The sequence below is a fragment of the Trachurus trachurus genome (assembly GCF_905171665.1).
Source record: "Trachurus trachurus genome assembly, chromosome: 12".
Lineage (NCBI taxonomy): Eukaryota > Metazoa > Chordata > Actinopteri > Carangiformes > Carangidae > Trachurus > Trachurus trachurus.
In genome coordinates, this window is record NC_139908.1 from 13,132,738 (window position 1) to 13,157,214 (window position 24,477).

General features: G+C 39.9%; 1 protein-coding gene across 2 annotated transcripts in view; it reads left to right on the forward strand.

The window, feature by feature from the left end:
* Positions 1-24,477, forward strand: part of astn2 (astrotactin 2) — a gene marked incomplete at both ends in the record, with an annotated part of 239,834 nt that overhangs the window by 24,791 nt on the left and 190,566 nt on the right. For both annotated transcript variants that reach the window (XM_083983273.1, XM_083983274.1), the window contains one exon: positions 18,446-18,633. In XM_083983273.1, coding sequence (XP_083839399.1) covers positions 18,446-18,633 — 188 coding nt within the window. The remainder of the gene's footprint in view (positions 1-18,445; positions 18,634-24,477) is intronic.

Here is a 24,477-nt window from a genome sequence, read left to right on the forward strand (position 1 = left end):
GTAGTTTTGCTGAGTGTTTCAGCCTCTCTCCTTTGGATAATGGAAGTGAGTGAGAGGCAGGAGAAAATGCCCCCCACCCCTTGATGTATATTTGATTTGTATGCACAACACAGAGAGGAACATTTACACACAAATACATTTTTGAGAACCCATGGAGAATATCTGAAATATTTCCTGAACAGCCCACTTCAGGACTTCAGTCATTCACTTCCAATCAATGCTGAATTGCCCTCGTGCATCTCTGCTCTGAGACCACTGTCTGCTGCTGAGTTCTTCAGGTGAAAGTGTCTTTTGTAAGTCAGCACATTTAATATGAAACGTCTATCCGATGCAGCGTGCAGTCAGGCAGGCTGTCTGCGTCAGCATGGCTTTTTAAGTGCTTAATTATCATAAAGACATGCACTTCTCTCTTTCCGTGGAAATGGAGCAGTCTGTCAAAAAGTGACTGCTCCATGTGGCCGTCCACGTGACGGCCCTGGTGGTGTAAACGGGTCAAAGTATACAGAGACCTATCTAGAACTGTTAAAGGGAAACTTCGTTTTTTTTTCAACCTGGGCCCTGTTTTCATATGTTTTTCTGTATACTGTACGTGAGTGATGGATAATACAATTATTGAGGTCGCTCCAGTATTGAGCAGGGCAGGCAGCCTGCAGCCCAGCTAACGCTCTTCAACCGGGCAAGTGGCTCCCGTCAAAGTTCGCCCTATAAACGTGCATATTTTTCACACTGACAGGCTCAGATAGTTAAAATGAGTGTCCGACAACATACTAGAAAGGAGCAATGAACTTAATAGTCTCTACCTTTAGCTGGATGTCGCTGTTTGTTGTGATCTGTGTCCAAATCTCACCACGCTAGAAATCTTGTTCTGAAATCTCGCGATAACTCGTGGCAAAACACTGATGGGGAATACTGTTACCTGACTGAGGTGAAGAGAGACGACCGGAGCATTTCCAAATTGTAGCAACAAAATGTTGGGCTAAGTTAGGACTAGCTTTGCTACAAATGCATGCTGACACTCCTGTCGATGCACTGCGCCGTGCCGACCACAGGGTCTGCAGTGACCACTTTGACCGTTTATAGGGCGAACTTTGACGGGAGCTCAAGGAGATGCACGGATTCTGTGAACAAGAGCTGCTGTATGATAAACCAACTATTTTATTTTTACATGTTTGTGACTGGTTGATAAGTTTAGTTTTTCATACTAGCTACACCGCTAGGCAACAACAACAACAGCAGCAGACTTCCATTGTGTCCCTCTGCAAAGTGCCTGTTTGTGTGGCAGTTTTACAGGGCCACTACAGGCTATAGTTGACTGAGTTGTTTTTGAAAGATACAGGAACTTTATGGTTTATATGTGCACCTGAATATTTACTTATTTATTGCAAGTACTGTAATATGGTCATCGCAATGTTGATATCGAACTTGCCTAGTTAGAGGTCTAAACTGCCACATATCGTAAGGATTCAAATGCAAGAAACAAAATGGAAAGCAAATGAAATATGCTTGTTGGTTTGTTTGCTTTATTTGCTTTTTATAGAGACAAACCCATATAAGCCACATGACAAATAATAATTGACATGACATATGAGGAGCTGTGATAGAGTGAATGAGACATTAGTTTCCTTTAGCTCCAAAAAAGAGCTAGATGAAGATATGAATTCATCTTCCCTCACAATACCAATTATTTACTATCGGCTGTAATGAAGCAGGTTGGCATGAGATGAGGATGGTCCTAGATTCATTGCCTGCAGTGAATATGTGACAGATATTTTCACAGTTCCTCCCCCAGAACAGATGTCAGTGTGAATATTCATAGTAGCATAGACTGTCAAGCCGTCCTTCTTCCTCTGTACTTGTTGCATGAACTTTTCATGATGTTTCTGTCACTTTCTATCAACCATGCAGCTGAAGTCTCCATGGTCCTCTGCAGCTTTCCATAATCTTCTTTTACTTTTGATTTTCATTGTCAGTGTAGTCAGTATCCAAACCTCAAAGCTTATGCAGTACTGAGTAATATTGGAAATGGGTTCATATGCTGATGATAAGCCTCTTACGCTAATAAACTATACCATGCCAAGTTGACCCCGATTCCCCTCTTATTTATTTATCTAGACAGCAGTGAAAAACAAAAGAGAGGAATTAGAAAGGATTAAGGTCTTTAGAGTTTTGTATTGGGTTGACAAGGAGGTGGACAGGGTGTTGAGGACATCTGGGATGGTTGGAGACCAATAGGGAGAGTTACTGAGGATTAGCAGCATTTTGCTTACAGTATATTCAATTTCAATGGTTTATATAATTACATTGTTAATTAGCTCAGTTAATTCATGCTTGCAGAGTTTCAGATTTCAAAATGCAAAATCATAATTGTTTAATTTTTGAAATGATCCCTACTTGAGAATCCATGAACACCCTGTTTTTGTTTTTTTCCCCCCCCATATACACAAACTTTTCAATGTGCCATCACTGGTCAAATATAAAAGAGATGACAGCACCAGGACGGTTCTGCCACAGCTGTGTTTGGTTCGTTTTCCTGCTGACCTCCGCCAGTGAATACATGTTTTTCTTTAAATTGTGCAGTGGGTCATTTGAACATTTTAATCCATGTTTTGTTTGTCAAACTGTCAGACCCGTGAAAACAGTTGTTTTCACACCGGCAGATTCAGGTACCATGAATCAGGCCAGCTGGGCAGGTGACAATCATTTCCACTGGCTCTGTTTTCCTGTGGCACTTGGACACATTTGGTGACTAGTTTGATGCCTTTTGAATAATGCAAGCTGGTACCTCAGTGGATTTTAGCATGAGGGATATGTTGCAAATGTTTAAAAACACAGAGTTTGCCGTTGCAATTTCAAATTTTGCTCACTGGATCATGGATATACTCAGAGTGTATGTTGAAGAGGAGAGAATGGAATTTGTCCTGAATTCTTACTCTGCATTGTGTCAGCCAGTGAATATCAGTATTGGTAGTTAGCCTCCAGGGCCGCTCACTGTGCACTGAACAGGCATCCATTGAGTGCTATGTTTTGAATGAAGCTTATACCAGCAAAATTCTTTGATCCAAAGGTTAAAAGGAAATTTGCTGTTTGAGTACTGAGCAGCTTTTCTTAAAGTAAGGTACTCCTGAAGTTTGTATGAACTATCCTTGATTCTCAAGGACACTGTGACATAAAATGGAGATCTATTTTCATTAATGGGAAGGAAAAAAGTCACCTGCTGGATCCCTGCATCTGTGTTGTTTTGTTTGATAGAGATGCATTGTAGCATACTTTTAAAATGAACATTAGGGATACTGGGCTGGTGACATCAAAGCAGAATTCAATTTCCTGAAACAGCATAGATGCTTTTCCATAAGGCTCAACAAAACCCACAAGACATGACTTAATACTTGTATAGTTAAGTCCCAGCTTTTGTCTTCTTTGTAAGAGGCCCCACAGACATATCTACAATCATGTTCTTCAAGGAATTTACGTGGCTAACCTTGGCACCATTAATCTGACACTGACCCTCTCCCTCATCCCATAATAATCCATTTAGTTAAGTGAAAGATTTTTTTTCTTTTTCTGTGGGAGTAATCATTACCATTGAAAGTCTAAAATCAGTGTCCAAGAATAAAAGATTTCCGTACCACAAACATCACTACAATGCATTGCAATATGGCCAATCAAAGTAAAATCCAAATCCGACGTGCACATTCAGTTGTCAGTTTCTCTGTGCTGCTGTCTCAAGAGTGAGAAAGTACTTGACTTATGATCAAGTACATTCACGGTCACCCAACAAGTGGCCCATAGGTCAGGAAGCAAGTTTAAGTGGATATGTTGGACACAGCTGGGGCATCATGTCGTACAGTGTGCCACTGATTTATCTCCGGTGACAGGGGACCCAACTCAGCATGCCAGTGGCTTTACCATCATTAATCAGGCGAAACACAGCCATGCCCACAGGAAATTAATTAACTCTTAAAAATCAGCATAGGCTCATTATTTATAACGGCTAATTCATTTGCAGGATTGTCCATGTCCTGCCACACCATAAACCTGAATATACAAATTCATGCACAGTGGCAAGACTTAGTATTCAAACCTTTTTGAATGACCTGCTTTTTTCTCTTTTTTTGCATTAATTGGTTGAAAAATGTGATTGAATCTTCATCTAAATTACAGTATGTACCTATAGACAAACACTCCTTAATCCCATATTATACAAACAATTATTATTTTTTAGTGTTTCTATTGAACATCACATCACCATATCATATTCATTTACTTAATTGCTTTAACTAACCGTGGGCTGATAAATTCCTAAACTCTTGGAGATGACTCAGTGATACTTTTGGCTTTATGCAAATAAGAAATTCATCTTCGTTTGTCTCCAGAGATCTCTTTTTTTGTAAGGCATGGTTCACAAAAGCAGAAGTTTACTGTGATTAGGAAATTCAAAATTTTTTAGTGTTTTATGTGCTAACCCTCCACCTCCACTCTTGTCTCATTTATTGGATTTGATTTTTACTAAATCGCCCTGACTTGAATTAATTTTTGTTGATACGATTAGCTGGGGTGTTCACAAACTTTTTTCTGAATTATATTTTCCTCAATGTGGACAAGAACAACACAATGATGTGAGTGTTATTATTTAAAATAGATTCATGATCGTGACTTGGACAAAGAGTATACTTTAGTCCAAATACATAATATCCTCACTGAGGGCTCACTTACTTTTGTTCTTTTTCTGTGTCTTTCTCTCCTGATACGTTGAAAAAGAAAGTCATGTTTGGTTTTTTAATATAGTGCCCTCACTGATTTTAATTAGTGTGGGAATTTCAGCTTTGAATAACTGTTCACGCTCCAGAGGAAAAGTTTTAGCAGCTTAGACAACACTCCTGTCTGTTCATGGCATGGATGACTGCAAAACACAGGATCGCATGAAATGACACAGTTTCTTTTGAAAATAGAGAGGGGGAGCTCTACTTACTAGATATTTGCCGTTACCGCTCTAATTGCAAATAAAATTCCATAGACCAGTGTTGTTTCGAAAATTCCTATTTAAACAGCAGTCTTTTGTTGATGATGTGTGTGTTTAGGAGGGAAATGACACTGTTTCAAGGACTTGGAAAAGGGGCTAATATAATGCTTCTGAGTGGCTAGTGATACTCATTGCCAGTGCTGGACGTACTGTGTGCCAAGCTAAATCCTTTGGTTAAGTCTCTCTAGAGCAACATGTCGCCCCTACTGGCCAAGGATTGAATCCTGCCAGAGTTCTTTTGGGGTTTTTTTCTCTTGTAATTTGCTTGAGTTATCAACATGATAAAAAAATCTAAAAATGGATTTTCCACTTGATTACAGAATGCTAATGGATTTGATTGTGATTTTTCCAAGTCGGCAAGGATAAATAATCATTTGCCTGTTGAGAGGAGGGAGCATTATATCTGCAAAAAGACTAAAAGGTAATGCATTAGTATTTCATCATGTTAAGTGTGTCTTTTTCAGGATGAACTTGAACTAGATTTAGCCATTTGAGAGTGATTTAATGTGTTCACAAAAGTGCAAATCAAGTACATGTATTGTACTGTATATACCATTAGAAATTGCAATGCCATTTGAGTGAGAGGAAATCTGTTAAGACATGCGAAGGTGTATATCCATTTGGTCAATGCACTAGAGTATTATATCATTTTTGGCATTTGGCAGTAGTGTAAGCAAAGACTGCAAAGATTTTGACAAAAGTGTCAATGTTTGGAGAGATGGGAGAGTGTAGCTGCGTTGTCATCCTAAGCTACTGTATATATTGTTAGAAAAGTAAACCCACACTGAGCTACACACTGACAAATAAACAGAATATGAGGGGCGAGAGAACAGATTGACACACAGGTTATAAAGATCCAACAGATTCAAGGTTGACACGGTAATGGAGGAATGCACACCTTCAAGCAACATTTAGGTGTGAGCATGACCTGAAAACTTTGTAATTCAAGCAGTCAACTGAAAACTGCGAGATGACTGAATAAAGCGGAGGTTGTGGCCTGGTACCAGCATCCAAGAGAGTCATAGATGAGAGACAGCCAGCAATGACTATTCATCATGAATGTTGTGGCAGAGATTTATGAGGCAGGCCATGGGAAAAAAATGACACAAAAATGACAGAGCTGCAAATAATTTTCAGGTTTTTAGTGCTGTGGAGGGCAGAATGGTAATCTTTTCAAGTGCAGTAAACATAACATTTTTCTCAATTGCAAAAACATAACCACGGAGCAAACTCTAAAGAAAAGTATGAAGCACCTGCTGTGATGATACCATTGGGCGAGATTTGGTACGGTGCCACATTTTGATTAACTGTCCAGCACCAATTTTATCTGAAGACCTGTAACTGAGCAGGGTGAAGGATATAGTGAAGAAAATGGAGGACAAATGGCTCTTAAGGCATAAATCTTCAAGAATATTGATTTAGAGTGATAATCTATGTCAATAGTTTTGTGTAAATGAAGTCTTTGTCCTCGTGATCTCGTATATATTGTGCTATTCTGAATCAAGGCAAATAATTGATTGTGAGATTGCTTTGTATGTTTGGAGTTGAAATAATATGTCGAACCCACTTTTCAGTGTGATGTGTTTTTGCCGGGACAATCGGCTTTGAATGGGTGGTGTTTACTCGTCTCACAGATATAGGCAGAAGATTTTCCCTCTGTTCAGTGATTACGTTCTGCGAAAAGAAAAATGTTGCCTCAGCACAAAAAGCACAGTAGTAAACCAATAACAACCAATAACGGTTCCAATCATTCAGCCTCCCTATCCAGCACTCTAATATTGCTTTGCCACAAGCTTGACATAGAAGTCATTTAAAAGGATGACCATGCTGGTGCAGGCTGCAGAGCCGGATAGCAGTGGCTCATAATCCACTTCCTGGTTGAGCCTGATTAAGACCTTCATGTATGTCACCACAGAGTCTGTGCCAGGCAATAGATGGATCCCTGCAAGCAGCTGGCGAGGTGTCAAGCTCATCATGTCAAGCTAGACCAATTCCAGTTAAGGAGAAAATAGTCACAGATTGGTTTCTCTTTACCTTTACAAAATAGTCAGAGCCAGCATGACAAAATTCATTATAGGGCTGTCTAAGGGACACGGCAGCGATCCAGGGCTCGTGCCAATGCATAAATGGCTGGCTGAGGCTTGTCAACATGTGTGGACCGTGCTGAAAGTTTAAGGTATGGCTTTGCCAGTATTGAAACCACACAGATCTTCTCATACTGCATGAGCATTGTTGATGAAGCGCCTGACATATCAGTGGAGAACTAGGATCTGTCCTATAATTGGAAAAGAGGATGGGGTTGAGATTTCCAGAGACAGTACTGCAGAATTAAATAATAGAGATGAACGCGAGAACAAAATCAAGAATAGAGGAAGCAAATCAAAATATTATCCTTTATAGCGTGTACAATTATTAAATTAAGAATAAATGTTTAATCCTAAAGTGATTCCAGTGCAAGGTCAGAGAGCACAGGCTCAAGTCCGGTTGGAGCTGGTTCTAAACATCCCATGTGGCGACATCTGACAAGCATGACCCATTATTTATCCTTGACTGCACAATTTATGATTTTCTCCACATGCTGGGATATGTAGGAGTCCCAGTTGAATTCCCACTATAAATTCATCCTTGACCCACGTGTTTTCAGTTGGGTACATGTAACACATGGCCTGTTGTTATAAGGCTTTGTAAAGTGAAGGCCATTATACTGGCCCTAGGACTAGGACCCAAGCAGGTGATCATTGGAAGCATTCAGCTCATAAAGTAGACTGACAATATGCAAACCTTCTTTATATATCTGTTGATTCCCTTAAGTTTAATTATGAAATCTGTTTGAGCACAAAAGTCATGATGAGTCTACAAACTCTGTCATGATACCAAAAATTTGCTAGTCAGAACCAATACCAATGAAATTACAACAGATACCTTAAATATTGGTTCTCATGACATCTCTAGCCTGACTATTTTCCTAACTATAAATGGCTGAGGTCCTGTGGTTCAATATTTATTAAATTATATAATCTTTAAAATCCATTTACAATGTTAACCCAGCCAGTGAAAAGAACAGTCTAAAGGATGGGGATCATTTGATGAGCTGATGACATTTGGTCATTTACGTAGTATTCCCTCCTTCCTCTGTTGTCCATCGGATGAATACACTCATTTCAAATACAGTATATCTTCTCCGTGACCAACGTTCAAAGTTTATCAGCATGAAAGCACTCTTCTATGCCCCATTGCCTCCCACACATTTGCAGCATGTGTCACAACAGACTGGCATTAGGTCTTATTTAGTACTGTAGGACTTTATGCAAATCAGATGAACTGTAACCATAGATGAACCATGGTCTTGGTAAGTACCCTGCTAAATTGAAAAATTGACAGGATGTAATTGTGCTACTCAACAGGCATAATAAATAGGAAATGGGTTAAATAATGTGCTGCCTTAACAGTAGCTTGGCTTTCTGTAAATGCATTGGTTTTCTTCAGACTCTTTTCCACTTTACATATTGTGAGTGCATTAGCTTTGGTTGGTAGTAAATGTTCATTGTTTTGTATTTTAACTTCGTTGGCACAGACCTGACTTAAATGCTGTATGTTTAGTTTTAATTCACTGCACCAGTGCAATGTACCCTTCTTATTTGACCAATTGAAAGGCCAAAGTTCCCTTTGAGGCCAAAACAAAGGATTAGTAAATCTTAATGCATGTATTATTACACCCAGGCCTCCCACTTTGGCACCGACAGACAACCCCCATTGGTGGGCAAGCCTTACATTATTGTTAGGGAGATGTGAAATCTGAATGGGTCTTGTTAATGGGATTGTAGCGTTTTAGAAGAAGCCCATGCACTCAGCAGATAAGGGGACTGTTTATCCTGTTAATGTGTCACTTTAAATACATTAGGAGTAGGAGGGCTCTTGTTTTTTTTTTTTCTTGTTTTTTTTTTTTTTTGGCATTCTGCCTCGCTAATCCTGAAGAGCGCAAGGGACAAAGCATTTATAGATCCAGACCAAATTACATTTCATGTGGTATTTAGTGGGTTAATTTCCTGGTAAATAATAATAATCATCATGATAATGGCTTAATTGTATGATAATAGGTGATATTTGAGCTCACATCACTGTAGATCATTTAAAATTGAAGTGACCTTGAGCAGCAATGGAGGAAGTGACCCACATATACGGCACATGTGCACATGCAGTTACACATGCACACACGGATACAGGAACAATTATACACACAACAGATTGTTATCACTGTGTCACAGTGGGACCAAAGACAAGTAGTCGTTTGTTTATTCTATTTACATTGTCACTAAAGGTCCCAGAGGCCTGCCAGCCCCAGTATAAAACAAATGCTGCTCTATAATTCATTCATTACTTACAGTACTTTGCACTTGTCTTTGCTGTTAGGAAGTAGGTAGAACGATATTTAGCAACACTTGTGGATAGCTGCTTTGTGTCTTTTTTTGTAATTTAATTCAAACCCTCACAGAAGCAGGATGCAAAATGGATTAATGACTGTGACTTTCACTTAACTTCAGGGATGTTTATAGGGAAAAAATGATGAATATCTTCTTTCTTTGTGGCATTCTCTGCAACTTCCTAATATTGTTACTGCCGCACCTTGGCTGTGTTTTCTGAAGTCACAAGTCACCTTCTCCTTCATGCTGGGAGGCTCACCAGCACTGTCTCTGAAAATATGATTGGTTTTCTGTAGGAGGTGGTCAGTGCGCAGTCCAGCAGCTGCCGCTGTGATTGAGCACAGTAGGAGCCAGTGTGGGTGTGGACATCAGCGATAAGGCCTGAGTGGCACTGGCAGGGCCTCTCGTTAGCAGGAGATCCTTCAGAGGACCTCGCTAAGAACTCCAGTGACAAACTTGTTGTCACCGTCGAAATCCAACAACATTCCTCCTGTTCCACTGATATTAACTAGGGTGGCTGTTTTGTTTATCACATGCTGCGTGCACAGCAAACATATTGCTGTAGTCACTATAAATGAATATGAGAGTCTATCTCTGACTAATTCAGAGGCAAATTTGGATAACAGGCACATGAATTTAGTGCCATTATGCCAGGCAAATTTAATCATACCAGAAAAAAAAATGTCTTAAGAAAAATGTGCTCCTTCATGACCGGCTGTAATTCAGTGGCTAGTAAAATTATCTGCGGTGACATGACTATATACATTTAGGCCTACATTTTCACCTTAAGTGTTGTTGGGTGTAAAAGTGAATAAAGTGGCCTGTGCAGTGGGGAGCATGTAGGGAAGTGAGGTGAAAAACAGGTCATCCAGAGAAACAGGTGTTGAGTCAACAGAATTGGATCCCACAGTGCTGATTGAGCGAGGAAGTATAGCGACAGTGGTTGGAGGACGGAAAGGGGGAGAAAAGTAATGAAACCTTTTACTTTTCTTTGCCTTTACTTCTTCACAAACTGAAACAGTCAACAGAATTCCCTATTACTTTGTTACCACTTATATTCTTAAATGTTTGGATATGCGTTCAGTAGTTTAGCTGATTACTTAGACTTTTAATGAACACTAAAGGACAATTGAAAAGTTTTGCTATTGCCATGTGGAATGGAATGTTGGCATTATCTTTTTTCACTTAACAGTCCTGCCAAGAGCTTTGGCTGTTGTTGCATTTACAATACATGAGTGATAATGCACCCTTTAAACAGCGCTGCTTATTCTGGACCAACTGGATGCTACAGTGAAGAGCCGGTCTGGGCCCGACGAACCCCAGTAGTAGAAAATAGTTGATAGTAGGGCTGCCCAATTAATCTTGTTTTCATCATCATCAACATGCAAAATAAACACATTGCAAAAGGTCGCTTGAAATGCAATTATTATTTACAGTTGCCATGCCTTCACTCTCATACACCTCATACCTGTAACATGAGCATCAGCATATTTGTATTGATGTAACGGAGGTCCGCGGGTATAGCCACAGTCACGAGGTACCAGTGAGGAGAAGTGACGATGTGTGGCGGTTAGCGGTACTGAAGTTAAACTCACTCGCCCATAAAAAAATGTGCAAACCCACCAGGCAAGTGGTCATTGACCTCTTGGCAAAACGGTTAGCATCGTCACCCACGATGCGGGACACCCAGGTTCGAAACCCACCCAGGGCAGGCCAGACAACATCAGTCACACTGACATGACTTTTCGTGTTTAGTCGACTTCTTCTTCTCTCTGTTTTTGGTGTATTTGTGTGGCAGTGTTACAGCGCCTCTACAGACCTGGCATATGTACTACAGCGTATTGAGTTGTTTTCAGAAAGACACAGATGATGTATGGTTAATATGCACACCTGAATATTTGCTTATTTATTGCAAGTCATTTCGTCAGATTGCGATATTGTACAGTGTCATCACACATCGGACTTTTGCTGATATCGTCCAGGCCTAGTGGATAGAAATGGAAGCAAAACAAAAAGTATGCTTCTCATTGCATGGTTTCTTCTTGTAACTAAAAAGCTGTTAATGCTAATGGTAGAAATAACAAAACTCACAAATTGCTCCTTTTAGTGAACTCCACTGAATTAGTCTGAAAACACTGGACTCTCTTCTTCAAATTCGACTTCAAATTGTTTAGTGATGATGAGAGAACAACATGGTCCAATTTACAGTATGTTATAGACTGATAATTTCATCAGAATAACACATTTGTAATATCCCACAGTGTGCCAAACCATGAAGGTGACACTCGATTGATTCCTTGAAAATAAGGGAAAGAAAAAAAATCTTGATGCATTTTTAATTACGTTCATTTTCACTGGTCTTTATGTGAATGCCAGCTATTTCATTAGTGTTTGTAAAGAGCCATTAGGGTGACATTTATTTACACGGGTGTTAAATTGGATAGAGGAACCCTGCACATTTTTGTAGCTCATCCTGTACTTGCCTAAATATTCCATAGCTTCCATCACATTCTTATACATGGTAATGGCACAGTTAGCATTAAAGGAATATAACATCCAGACCATTTAGTAGCTAATACAGGATGTTTGCTTTGCTAGTGAACACATGTTGAATTTACCATTGTCACAGCTGACAGACTTTTTGAGGCAGAATTTGAATGTCTGGGAGGTATGCTAATATTCTTGAAGACTTTTGATGAGTGTCAGACTGATAAATCCCTTTCCCCTTTCTGTCTCTTCCTCTCTGTCTGCTTGTCTCTCTCGTTCACATACTCTTACATCTCCTTTTTCTGTCCTTGCTTTCATTTTGGGCCGAGACGTTAGATACCTATGAATCCATCCTTATTTCCCGTCATGAATTATTGAATATTGATCTGCCAATTGTGTGCGTCAAGATATCAACTCTATAGGCGGCTTGCATAATGAAATGTGGGCTGCAGTCGGTGGAAGACAGACGCGCCATGCCACGTATGTAATGACAGGCAGCAAAGTGCCTTTAGGGTGCCAGCTTTCATCGTAGTAAATGTTGATGACACGTGCTTGTTGCCGAGCTGACAAACTGTCATAGAGCTGTCAGGCTCGCACAATCACTGACTCTGCACTCCTATGATCACCTTTAAACTGATGAATGCCTTTTGGGAGCTGGGTGTCATTGTGTGTGCGGGCAGAGGACTGCATACATATATGCTTGTTTGTCAGCCCCTAAACAATATGCTAATGCAGAAATGTGTCAGCTGTCCATCAGTCTGTTGCAGGCATGCAACCTTGGGACCCTGAGTGTGCTATAATTGATCAGGGTTGGGGGATAACGCATTACAAGTATTTAAAATACTAAATATGAGTAACTGTATTCTGTTACAGTTACAGTTTAAATTGGTGTTTTCTGAATATATTTTCCTTAAAAAAATGATTACTTTTACTTTTTAGGAAAAACAGGGAACATAGGACCCGGGGAACTTAGGTACGCTGCCTGCCATATCCCTCTTCAATGTACGGTCTCTGGCAAACAACATGAAAAAACTGCGACAGGATCACGTTTTTAAAAGGATTATAGACTGTCATGATGTTTATAATGAGCATGGTTTAACAGCAACGTCACGCTGTTTCCAAAACGACACCGACTTCAGCAGAGAAGTGAGTTTAAGTATATTTTTAGTTACAGTTGCAGATTTAACAGTAGCTCCTGTTTTTTTCTTAATTTTCAAAATATCATCATGTTGCTTGTCCTACACTCACAAACAAAACCTATTTTAAATTGTGTCTGTTTGAGGGCATTCTGCATAGAGGCTCAGGGAAAACATTTTAAAAGTAACCCTCCCAGCACTGTAATTGATTGTTGTGATATTTACTGTGTCAAAAAGTAGTGATAATGTATGGTGTACGGTACATGGTGTTTTTGTTGGCTGAATTTAAAGTAAAGCCCCTTTCCACATGAGAACAAAATTCAGCTGTTACACTCGGTGTCTCCAAACACAGGCTGCCGTCTCTAACGGGAAATAAGAGCACTGGGGATTGAAGTAAAAAGATGTTTTCAGGTAATACGTTTTGGAGATGGTCCATTGACACTGGATTAGATTTTGACTCTGTGGGCTCATAAGATTTTTCAGACATCCTATTCAAATGGGTTCCAGCTGTGAATCTGAAAATATCCCCACACACCTAGTAAAGTCACCATGGTTACCGTCATAGCGTTAAGGGAGTTTGCAATGTTCTTGATCAGTGGAGCAGCCCCAGGATTTTGTCTCTGGATGACATCATTTCAGTCTTTCTACTGTTGTTCAGGATGAGGGAGTTGCTAATCCCTGCTAATTCAAATAGTGAAATGTTGAAACATCAAATATGTACTCAGTTTTAAAGTGGGTTTTACTTTTAACAAGCAAAGACACTTTGTACAATGAATTAGCTGTGGGATAAAACAAATTGATTTCACCTAGTTTAGTCATTTTCACCACACAAACAGACTACTTCCTTTTATTGTATAATCACAAAGGCTCATTAGTGCCCTCTGTGGTAACTAAAAGGGCAATAGAGGGCAGAGGCCAGTAGGTATTTCCCTTCATTGATAAAAAAAAAAAAAAGTGGGCCTAGAAAATATCTTTGCTGCCCCTGCTAATGCTGTAGCAAGGGGGTAATCAGTTGCTTATACTCACACATCCACAGAATAGAATTAGCATTCTCTTGGGATTCACTGAGACTTGACTTAATGCTGTATGTTTAGTTTTAATTCACTGCACCTGCCACCAATGCAATATGACCTGCTGAGAGTGAAATTTTGAGCGACCTTCTGTGGAAAGGAACAACAGTTTGACTGAAATGTAGCATGGCAGTGGACATCTGTGCGCAGGAAAGCAGACAGCAAACCACAAACACCTGGTCTAAGGTGAGACATCACGCTCTGTTAGCACATTTTTTCTTTAATGAGTGGTGCAACATTTTGTTGGGCTCCATGATCATCGCTTTACTAATCTTAGCAGTCTGTTTCATGGTGCAACTATAGCTGCGTCTATCATGGGTAAGGGTAATTCAGGTTTGATAGAGGTGACAGGCTGGATTTGGAAAATACAGCAATTTGTTGTGATGTTACGAGAATAAGTCTGTGACAGATGTGTGGGACGGCTCTGATGTTCCTCTGTAGCTGGTCCAATTTCACTAAATCTAGAGTGGAAACACACTGGTGTTTATGAGAAAAAAAAAGTTTATCTTGTATTTTTTTTTCACTGGACAAGCACAGTGTGAATTTAGACGAGAGTGTTCATGTTTTGTGTTGTCTCTCCTTTGTGGTGGCTCCCAAGGCCTCGTGTTCTCACTCTGCAAACCTCATCTCATCAGATATGAAGCTCTGGAAGACAATGTTAAGTGGAAATCACTCCTTGCTAAAGGCACATTTTTTTAAGGAATGGCAATACAGTAAACCCAGAATTTAACTCAGCACTCCCAGCCAAACCTTAAATGATGAAGAAATGATGAAAGATCTTGGAGGAGAAGCAGATAAAAGAAAAGGGGATGTTGAAAAACACAGCAAGGTGCAGAGTGAGCACTTATATGATAACCAGCTCTTGTAATAAGAGTTCTGCTGACAATGTGTGTTCAGGAGATTTCACTTATATCTTAAGTACCTGCATAGAGGACTTAGTAAAGAGTAAGAAGGCTTTATTAAGGATTTAGTCCAAGCTTTCACTATCTCTCTCCTGTCTATTGTAAAATGTGAAAAGCGACTGAACTAAGATTCAGTAAAATTGATATAATAAGACATAAAAAGTGTAGTTTTCTTTGTAAAAAAAAAAAGAAGCACAACACAGGACAACAGAATGGCAAACCATAGAGTCTCACATAGAGACGACCTTGTTGCACAACTAACTATAATGGCATTAGAACGGAGTGATGGAAGTGGACACAAATCAGCATGACTCAGGTCACTTTGCCGCTCTGACGCTCTCAGCTCTGATGCTGACAAATAGACAAAAGTCAGCCGAACTGCTTTTGAACTTCCTCTGCTGCTGTCCAGTCATGTTCAGAGATGAACAAATGCCCCCTCCACCCACCTCGTGTCAAAGTTAGTTATTGTTATTGTTGTTTTGAATACCTCTGGTGCATAGGACTCTGATACTTTGAGTTTCATCAAACAACAATTGAATTAAACATGAGATACAGGCAAATGCGCAATGTCCAAAGCTTACAACTGAAGTGTTTCAACAAATTGGATTTATCACTGAGAAGATTATTGCACATTTTGCTGATGGTATTTCTCATGAATTTTCATTGGCTGACACCAGTGGCTGCGTCCTGGAGCACTGCATGTGGTGTAAGGTTTTGGAAAATGGCCTGTAGCAATGTAATGGCCTAACCTGCAACAGCACAACCGTGGTCATCTGAGCAATTTTGAATAATATGACAGCCATAATGTCTTCTACTAGAGCTTCACGGCCACAGTGTTCATAACCCGTAAGAAAAACACAAGCACTTCCAATGAGCTGTTTTACTCTGTAAGGATCAAAGCGTTACGATGTGTCACCGTTTCTCTGTGATCCATGCAGTCATTTCTTCCTGGCTTTATGAAACTGTCGCCATGGCATCCCTTCGGGTTGTCCTTGGACTCAGTTCGGGAGACACTGCACTGCTGACACCCTTGCTGGGAGCACGCTGGCTTCAGTCACACTCGTGCGGTATCCACGCGCGCACACAGTCATGCACATATACACATTAATAATGTTCCTCCTAATGAATTACAAGCAGACCTTGAGGCCATACACCTATATCCCTCTAACGTCTGGCTAGGTGCCCAGTGACAAGTCTCACAGCACAAAAGACAAGGACACACACACAGTCCTTTTGTCTTTAAATAGCATGCTTGCTGAGCTCCCTCATCTACATAAGAATCGTACAAAGCTAGGTAACAGCCACAGAAACTCTATTACTGTCCATCCATCCTGCATGTTATTTACCTCTATTACTGCACCATTTGTTTTGCAGGGAAATCACTTCTAATTTGCATCAAACCAAGTGTCAGTGTTGTCTACAACCAGAGTTATTTAAAACTATGAACTGCGCATAAAGCACATCAGCAAAGTTCCAAGGTAAACTTGACAGGAGCTTTATAAGCGCTGTTTAAAACAGTAACAGATGGTAAGAGGCACCTCACTGTTGGCCCAGCAGACAAAGCTTTATCTTCTGTCAGGGTGATAGGTCAAGCAGTGAGTCTTCAGCCAACAGATTAAACATAAAGAGCTGAGCAGCCAGCAGTTATGGCGTTTAAGAATTTCACACACTACAAAATTCCATCATAAGCCGCAGTCAGCAAAAGTGTAGAACAGTTCACAGGTCTATTAAAAGGAGGAGGATTTTTAAAGTGTGCTTTCAGAGAGTATGGGGATAAAAAATAATTGTATACAGACCTAATTTAGAAATAATCAACCAATCAATAGTCAGAAAATTATTATTATTATTATTATTTATCATTGATTGATTATAGTATTTATTTAAGAGGTGAAATTGCAAAACATTCTCTGAATTCTGCTCAGCAAATGTGAAGATTGAATGTTTGTTTTACATCAATTTTAATTATCAAACTGAAGATGCCCCTAGAGTTGGTGCTCGTCATGCACCACTATTTTCTGACATCTGAAAGAATTAATTATATGTTGATAGTAAAAAAAAAAATAGATTAATATAATAATTATACTATCATGGAAGAGGACAAAGTAAAAGTTAAAAAAAAACAACGTAGGGTTTACATTAATTGTATTTGAATAAAGTAACCTACAAGGTAATGGTACATTAATATAAGTTCTAAGTTATGTTTCGAAGCTGTCATTTTCTGATGTCTGCTCTGTACGCTCCCCTCACTGGACCCAAAGCCCCGTGGCACTACCCGAGCACAGCTCACCTAACCCTCCCCTGCCGCCCATGTCCCCTGACCCAGAGTCAGCAGGTTAATAACCAGCTGCACCGAAAGCCATTTGTCATTTGCTACCTGCCGCTGATAGGAGATGTCAGCAGATGTCTATGCCCTTGTCACCCGGCCTCATGACAAATACTGTATCAAGCCTCGCAATCTTGGGCTCCCTGAGGCTTCTCAGTACTCCTCTACTGAAAACCACTCCCACTTGATAGCATTAGATTTGTGTGCTGTGATCCATATCGAGATAAACTGGTGATCCCCTCACTCTTTTTCATTGCCCCATAGATTGGAATTGAGTTGTGTTTTTATATATATTTATGTGTGTATATTTTAATTTGCACATTTTCCCCCTGTCCTTTTACTTTTAAATGTTACCAGCTTTCCTTTGATGTTGGATACTTAATGCCAGCACCGGCCTGGAGCTAATGGTTTTATATTGGTAGAAAATGTAGGATGATTTATGCAGATAAGAGGAGGACATACTGTATAATTTTTACAACTACATATAAATTCAATGGAGCTTGATAGACCCATTGTCTTCCCCTTTTGTTTCTCTGTGTGTCTGTCTTGCCTGACAAACAAGTGGAGTGTAAACAAATGGATATTAATGGAAATAAGCCTTTCCCATCTGTGGCTCATTTGGGTTATAATTGAAGCGCTGTATTGATTGGACTGGCTGAAACATTTGTGAAGCTTTCTGCTTTTTCATTTTGAATTCAGACTAATCTCTGACTAATGCCATGAGTGAAAAGGTTGTCATCATAAAGATTTCATCAAAGCAGCTAAGCAAGGCAGTCACTTGACAGTAATTCTTACTGAACCAGCTGCACAACAGCACAGTATTATGACAGCCTAAGAAGTCTGTCCAGCTACTCAATGGTTCCAGGTTTCTGGTCGCAGCACAGTGTTGATGTGAACTGAGAGAGAGAGAGAGAGAGAGAGAGAGTGAGAAGACAGACACTTAGAATTCCACTTATTCATCACACACTATTTAACTGTTATTGTTTTCTTAAAATTGTACATTGTACTTAATTTAACACAGGCAGTTTAAATGTTAATTCCTCATCCATTAAACGACCATCCCTCTCTCCTTGTGTCTCCCTGCAGAGATGTCGGGTACAGGTGAAGAGATTTCTCAGGTACACTGGAAGCAGCAGTGGTTGGAAAACGGAACGCTGTACTTCCACGTGTCCATGACCGAGTCTGAGCTTCTGGCTCAGACGACACAACCCACGGCCCGGGAGCCCGCTCACGTTCTCCACGAACACATGCATCTGCTGCACATCTCAGTTATGGTAAGTTATCGAGGCTGATGTGAAATAAATGTGGGTTTGGACATACAGAAACAGTTTTTGAAACCCTTTTGTGGTTGGAATGACTGTCTTTTAGTCTATGTGTCATCCACAGTGTCATGTGTAACTGCTGTTAGAACCCTCTTCCCTCTGGAGTGTCACGTTACGTAGTGTCATAACTAGATAGCATGGGCATTTTAATCTGTAAAGGGAGAGATAGCCCCACTGGGTGGTTGTCATGTGAATTTTTGTCAGACTTAAGGTCACACCAGAAAGTAGCACAGCAAAACTTACATGTCAACCAGCTGGGAACATGTTACTGCTGCAGTGCTTCTCTCTGCTGGTTTGCCATTTTCTCCCCCCTGGCATTTTGTTCTTGAGATTATGCGTCATTTTATTCAATGAGGAGTTATTGAAGAGGGGGGGGGGGGCTTGTTAGCTCAGTTGCTAATGAGACAATACATTTACACGGTTTATTCAACAGACATATTACCATTAACTCTTCTCTGCAAAGCATTCCTATTTAGTGGAGGTCAATTAAAAGTTGATGGTGAGGCACGGCTACGTAATAAGTGATGATAGCCTCCTCTCCTGCTTTCCATTACCTAAAGATCAGCACTGCCAATAGTGTGGACTGAAAGCTTGCTATAATGGTAAATGGCACACATTTGCATCAAGTTGAATTCAAAGTAAAAAAAAGTTGTTGCACAGATTTACTTTGTGAATCGCATCGATTCCATTGGGATGAATTGATTTCTTTATTTTTTTTTAAGTATATTTTTGGGGCTTTTTTAAGCCTTTATTTGACATTACAGTCGAGAGAGAAGGAAATGGGGAGGCAGAGAGAGGGAGAATGACACGCAGGAAAGGGCCGTCCGATGCGGGATTCAAACCGGGGCCGCCTGCACGAGGACTATAGCCTCAACACATGGGGCGCCTGCTTAAGCCACTGCGCCCCCATAAAATGTCATCATTTAAAAGACTGATGTGACCCAGCATTCGCAGCGATGTGTGAAGTGCTGTCCCATCATCAGATATGTATGAAGGATCTATTTATGGAGAGAAACTTATGCATGCTGATGACCTGTCCATCAGAGTCCCACTGTGTGTCCCTGCCACTGTTAATCCTCTCTTACTGTTAAGTGTGTCGAGACACCTCGATGTGATCGGCCACTTCAGATAAGCGAAGACTTATCTCCGAGCTGCATAATGAGTGCGATGCCTCTGTTTGTCCTTCCAGCTGGTATTAAGGCTCTCCTTTTCACAGGAAGCAGTGGAGTTAGTGTAACTGATACCAGAGAGAGGAACCAATAATGACTCCTGTGTGGACATGGGAGGTTAAGATCAGGTGAAGGCTCAGCTACAGCTGCAGCTTTAATTATACTGTACCCTCTTGTTTTATTACCTGTTGCTCATGGTGTGTTGTTAGGGTATGGAGGAGGGGAGTGTCTACGTTAAGAGGTATGCAATTACCAGCCATCAGCAGGTGGAGCAGAAGGCTGGTTGGGCATTTACACAGAGCTGTATTCTTATTTAGTCTTTCTTATATAGTTATCTAGTTTCAGTTGTGTTTTCTGCCACATTGCAGCTTCATTATAGTGATGCATAAAGATTTGCTAATGTTTTAAATGGTATACTCAGTACAAACCTCCGATGTGTTTTTGATCTGCAGCATCCTTTCACTGAAACATTTTCTTCCCTCCAGAATTTATCATTAAAACCAACCTCTGCACTTTCAACACTTTCTGTGCTATAATTGACCATCCTGTTACTCCGCTTGCCTTTTTAATATATTTATTTGGTAACATCCTCTCACCTCTATGGATGTCAGTGTGTAAGTGCTTTGCTTCTTCATGTTAACTTGCTCTAAATACTCCTCGCTGTGTTTTTACAGCTGTCTCCTCCAATCCCAGTCTTTTATTTTTTCCTCATCACTTCACCCCTTGCTCTTTCTCCCCAAATTCCAACTTTTTCAAGCTTCAAGTCCCACATTTCGCACCTATTCTGTTGTTGACTTTACAGCTCACCTCTCCTCGCACATCCCACCGCCTTCTCTATTTCTGTCTGTCCTCTCTTCTCCATGCACCATCTCCTCGCTCGATCCACCTCCGTGTTCTCTCGAATCCTCTCACCTCTCCTGCTCACAGCTCCACCTCTTCCTCTTCCTCTTTCACCTTCAAAACACCTTTGGTGACACGTCGGGTGAGGAGGTGTGCATATGGCTGGCTTGACACTGTCATTACTTGGCAGAGGAAACTGAAACAAACAAGCAACATCATGAATGTATTATACTTGATGCATGGAAGTGTCATTCCGTTTATGTCACTTTCAGTATAGAATTAACACTTCAACAAGACATATTTCTGTCAACAGCTTGACGTGTAAAAAAAAAAAAAAAAAAATGTTATTCTTACAATTTTTCCAGTGTAAATATGATATAGGTTGTTTGTGCCAACACATGGATATGACATTTGTGACCTTTATTTTCAGTCATCCATGGATAAAGGGACAGCGCTGATGGTTTCACATGGGAAACAAGCAGTGGTTCTGGTTCTATAGTTTTTGCCATTGCTCCTTGTGTTCAGTGCTAAACTTCATCAGTGCTGTGTACACTGTAAAACCAGCATAAAAACTCAAGACTCTCTTGTGGGATTATTTGACAATCATGTACATTTAAACCTGCCATTTGCACACTCATGACCCAATTGCTAAGCTCTCAGAACTAGGATTTTTACAACAGTGTCAAATTTGCACTGAAAGTGACATAACCATGAAATAATGACTTCAGTAATAAACATTTATAAAGTTCAACCTAGGTTCAAGTCTAGTCCTATGCCTTATTCATAGAGCTTCAAAAAAGTTATTGCACTTTCACCTTTTCTTTTTGTGTTATTATTATTATTATTCTTTGCTTCATAACCCTCCTAACAATGTCTACTCTGACTGCAGAGTACAATGAAAAAAAGAAAATGCTGATAAGATTTCATGCCGGCGTTTGACCTGGTATAACAACGTTGACGATCAATTCTTTCCTGGCAGTGTGATTTTTATAGATTGGCCTTTTTCACAGCAGGCAGTTTGCCTTGATTGTTAGAGCAGGGAAAGGTGTTACTAATAAAGTTAACTATGGCTCTGTTTTATTCAAAAGCCTCAGTAAGCCATGACAGTGTTCATCTGTCATTAACGGTGTTTTTTTATGTACAGTACCCTTCATTTTGATTTGCAAATAGTTTCTGCACATTTCTATCAGATTAAAACCTTGAAATACTCATTCACTGATTTGTCTGCTTCTCCGTTCCGAAGATTACTCTGTTCACTGCACTGGTCTTTGGTATCAAGACCTTAAGACAACTGGTCTAAAACACTGCCGGAATTTAATTTTTACCAGCTTTCTGTTAATTAAATAGGTTTTTGGCACTTGTAGCTTTCTATTTCAAAGCGTTTACTCCTGTAACCTCCTCTAACACATCATCCTCCTGATTAACACGGACATGGAAAGGTTAACCCTGAAAGTGCTTTGTCACAGTTTTCTTCAATACTGTGAAGTATATATCATATTCAAACACATTCATTTTAATGTATTTTTTGTATGTCAGTTGAGGATTGATGGATTCCTCTGAACTTTTTTTTCCCTTTGTGCTACTTTCCTTCTTATCTGTTTAAAGGAACAATGCTATTGCTACATAGTCAACATTAGCATAAATGCCTTTTTTTTCTTACGATTGTAGAAACCTTGTGAGACCAGCTTCAGACCTAATACATTTATTTGCTAAAACTACCTCTAGCCTGGAAAAAAAAAATCAATGCCAAAGTTAACACTGACCTCTATCATTTCTGTGACTAAAATAAGCATGCTAACCAGGAAGTTAGTATTTTATAGCCATGAAAAATGCAACAATGGTGGAAGGTCTTGCAAAGCAACGATCACGACCGTCGACTTCCAAGAGACGATTTTTTTTTTTTTTTACTTAATGTAGGAGAGGACCAGAGACGTAATAATACAGGGCCCAGCTCATTAAAAATTGCTTCATAGCCTCACCAGTGGTAAAAACTCCTCAAACAACCTCACCGCGAGAGACAACAGCTGTTATTTCCTGTTTGGCAGTGGCTTTTTGTGTGGCCAGTTGTGTGGACAAATCACTTTCCATGATTCTCACATCAGCTCCGGCATTAAGATTTAATTTGTGCTAGACGAGTGTTTCTAGTTTCACTGCTTGGTGTTTGTTTTCTTGACAGCAGCACAGTCTCACACTGTATTATTGAGCAGGTGTGCATGGGGAGTTGTCTTTATCTTATCGGGTGGCATCTTTGTAAGGAGACATTATTGTATAAAATGCAAAGAGGGAATGAAAGAAGAGGCATATTGAGGCAGTCAGAACAGGACAGAAGACTCTCTGGTTTGGCCTTATGGCCCCAAGGTTTCTCCTGGCTCTTTGACTGAACATCATTATGTCTGATGCTGTCAGTTCTGGGCCAGGCTCAAGTGTGAGCACTCTATTCTTCTGGCATTGAGCTGCCAGTTTCTCACTCACTCAAGCAATCGTTTTCCCAAGTCTCTCTGCTTTTTCGCTGTCCGTCCCCTGCACTGCCTCTCCTTCGCATGACAGCAGCAGGTGGAGGCACAGGTAACAGCCGCAGCGCAGGTGAAAATGACAATTGACTGACGGAGCGATCAGATAAATTTGTTTTCCACCGAGTGACTCACTCATAACTAGTTGATTTGACAGTATCATTTTTTCATTTTAAGAATGTATTATTCATATATTCAACTTTACACACTGCTCCACAGTCCACAGTGTGTTGTTGACTACATGGACTAGTTCTAATTCTAAGCTATTTATCTATTGTGTGTTTGTTTGTGGTTGTTCTTTTCAGTGATTTTCATTTTTTGGGTTCATCCTAACTCTTGCATCAACAGATGTAATTCATAAAATATTTATTTGTAAGCACCGTATCTGCTCTGACAATGTGCGTAGATGTTGGTGCTTACAAAGACGGAGCTTTCTAAAAAATGTAGGTTTTTTTTTTCATTCAAACAGCACCATGGCACTTTGTCACCATCCTTCAACCCAAAAGTTATCTGACAAATTCTGATGCTTAATATACAGACACAACAGTTTGTGCTCAAAACGCATCAAATGTATCATAATAATTTGAAACATCACAGGGGGAAAAGCCGAGTGCTGAGCATCTGCTGAGTGCTGCTACACTGGCTGTATTTTAAATGCATAAATTCATGTAGATTTCCCAGAAGAAACTGTTGTTCCTCAGTGATCACATGTGCAGATGCAGCACCTCAGACCTCAAAACTTCCTGTCTTTTTCAAGACACTTACTGTACCTGCTTTCTAGAGAGGAAACACATATAACACATCAGTGTGACCTAATGGTTTATATTAGCCTAAGTAAATTATGACATGAAATCCTCAGAATAACCATACAACTGTTTTCAGTTATTCACTTCAGACCTTACAGTGCCATAATTAGTTACTGATGAAATACATTTAACATGTCAAAGTTATGGAAAACATTTCATTTGATGTTTTAAATGCTTTATTTGATGTTTGCATTGAGTGAATTACACTACTTTTGTGTGTATGTTTGAAATCATTTCTTAAATCTTTCTTCTATAAAAATAGATTGTGTTGTGAAAATGCGAGTATGGTTTGTCACAGTTAAAGGCACTCACCATCTCTGACCATATTACTCTTGTTTCCAGTGTCAGACTGACTTCTGTTTAACATAGCAGTCTGTCTTAGAGTCTTATAGTCATGCCTCCTTTTGTGATCTAATATAACCCAACTGTTACATCAATTTTTTGCTCCATTTCTGAATGACAACATGCACT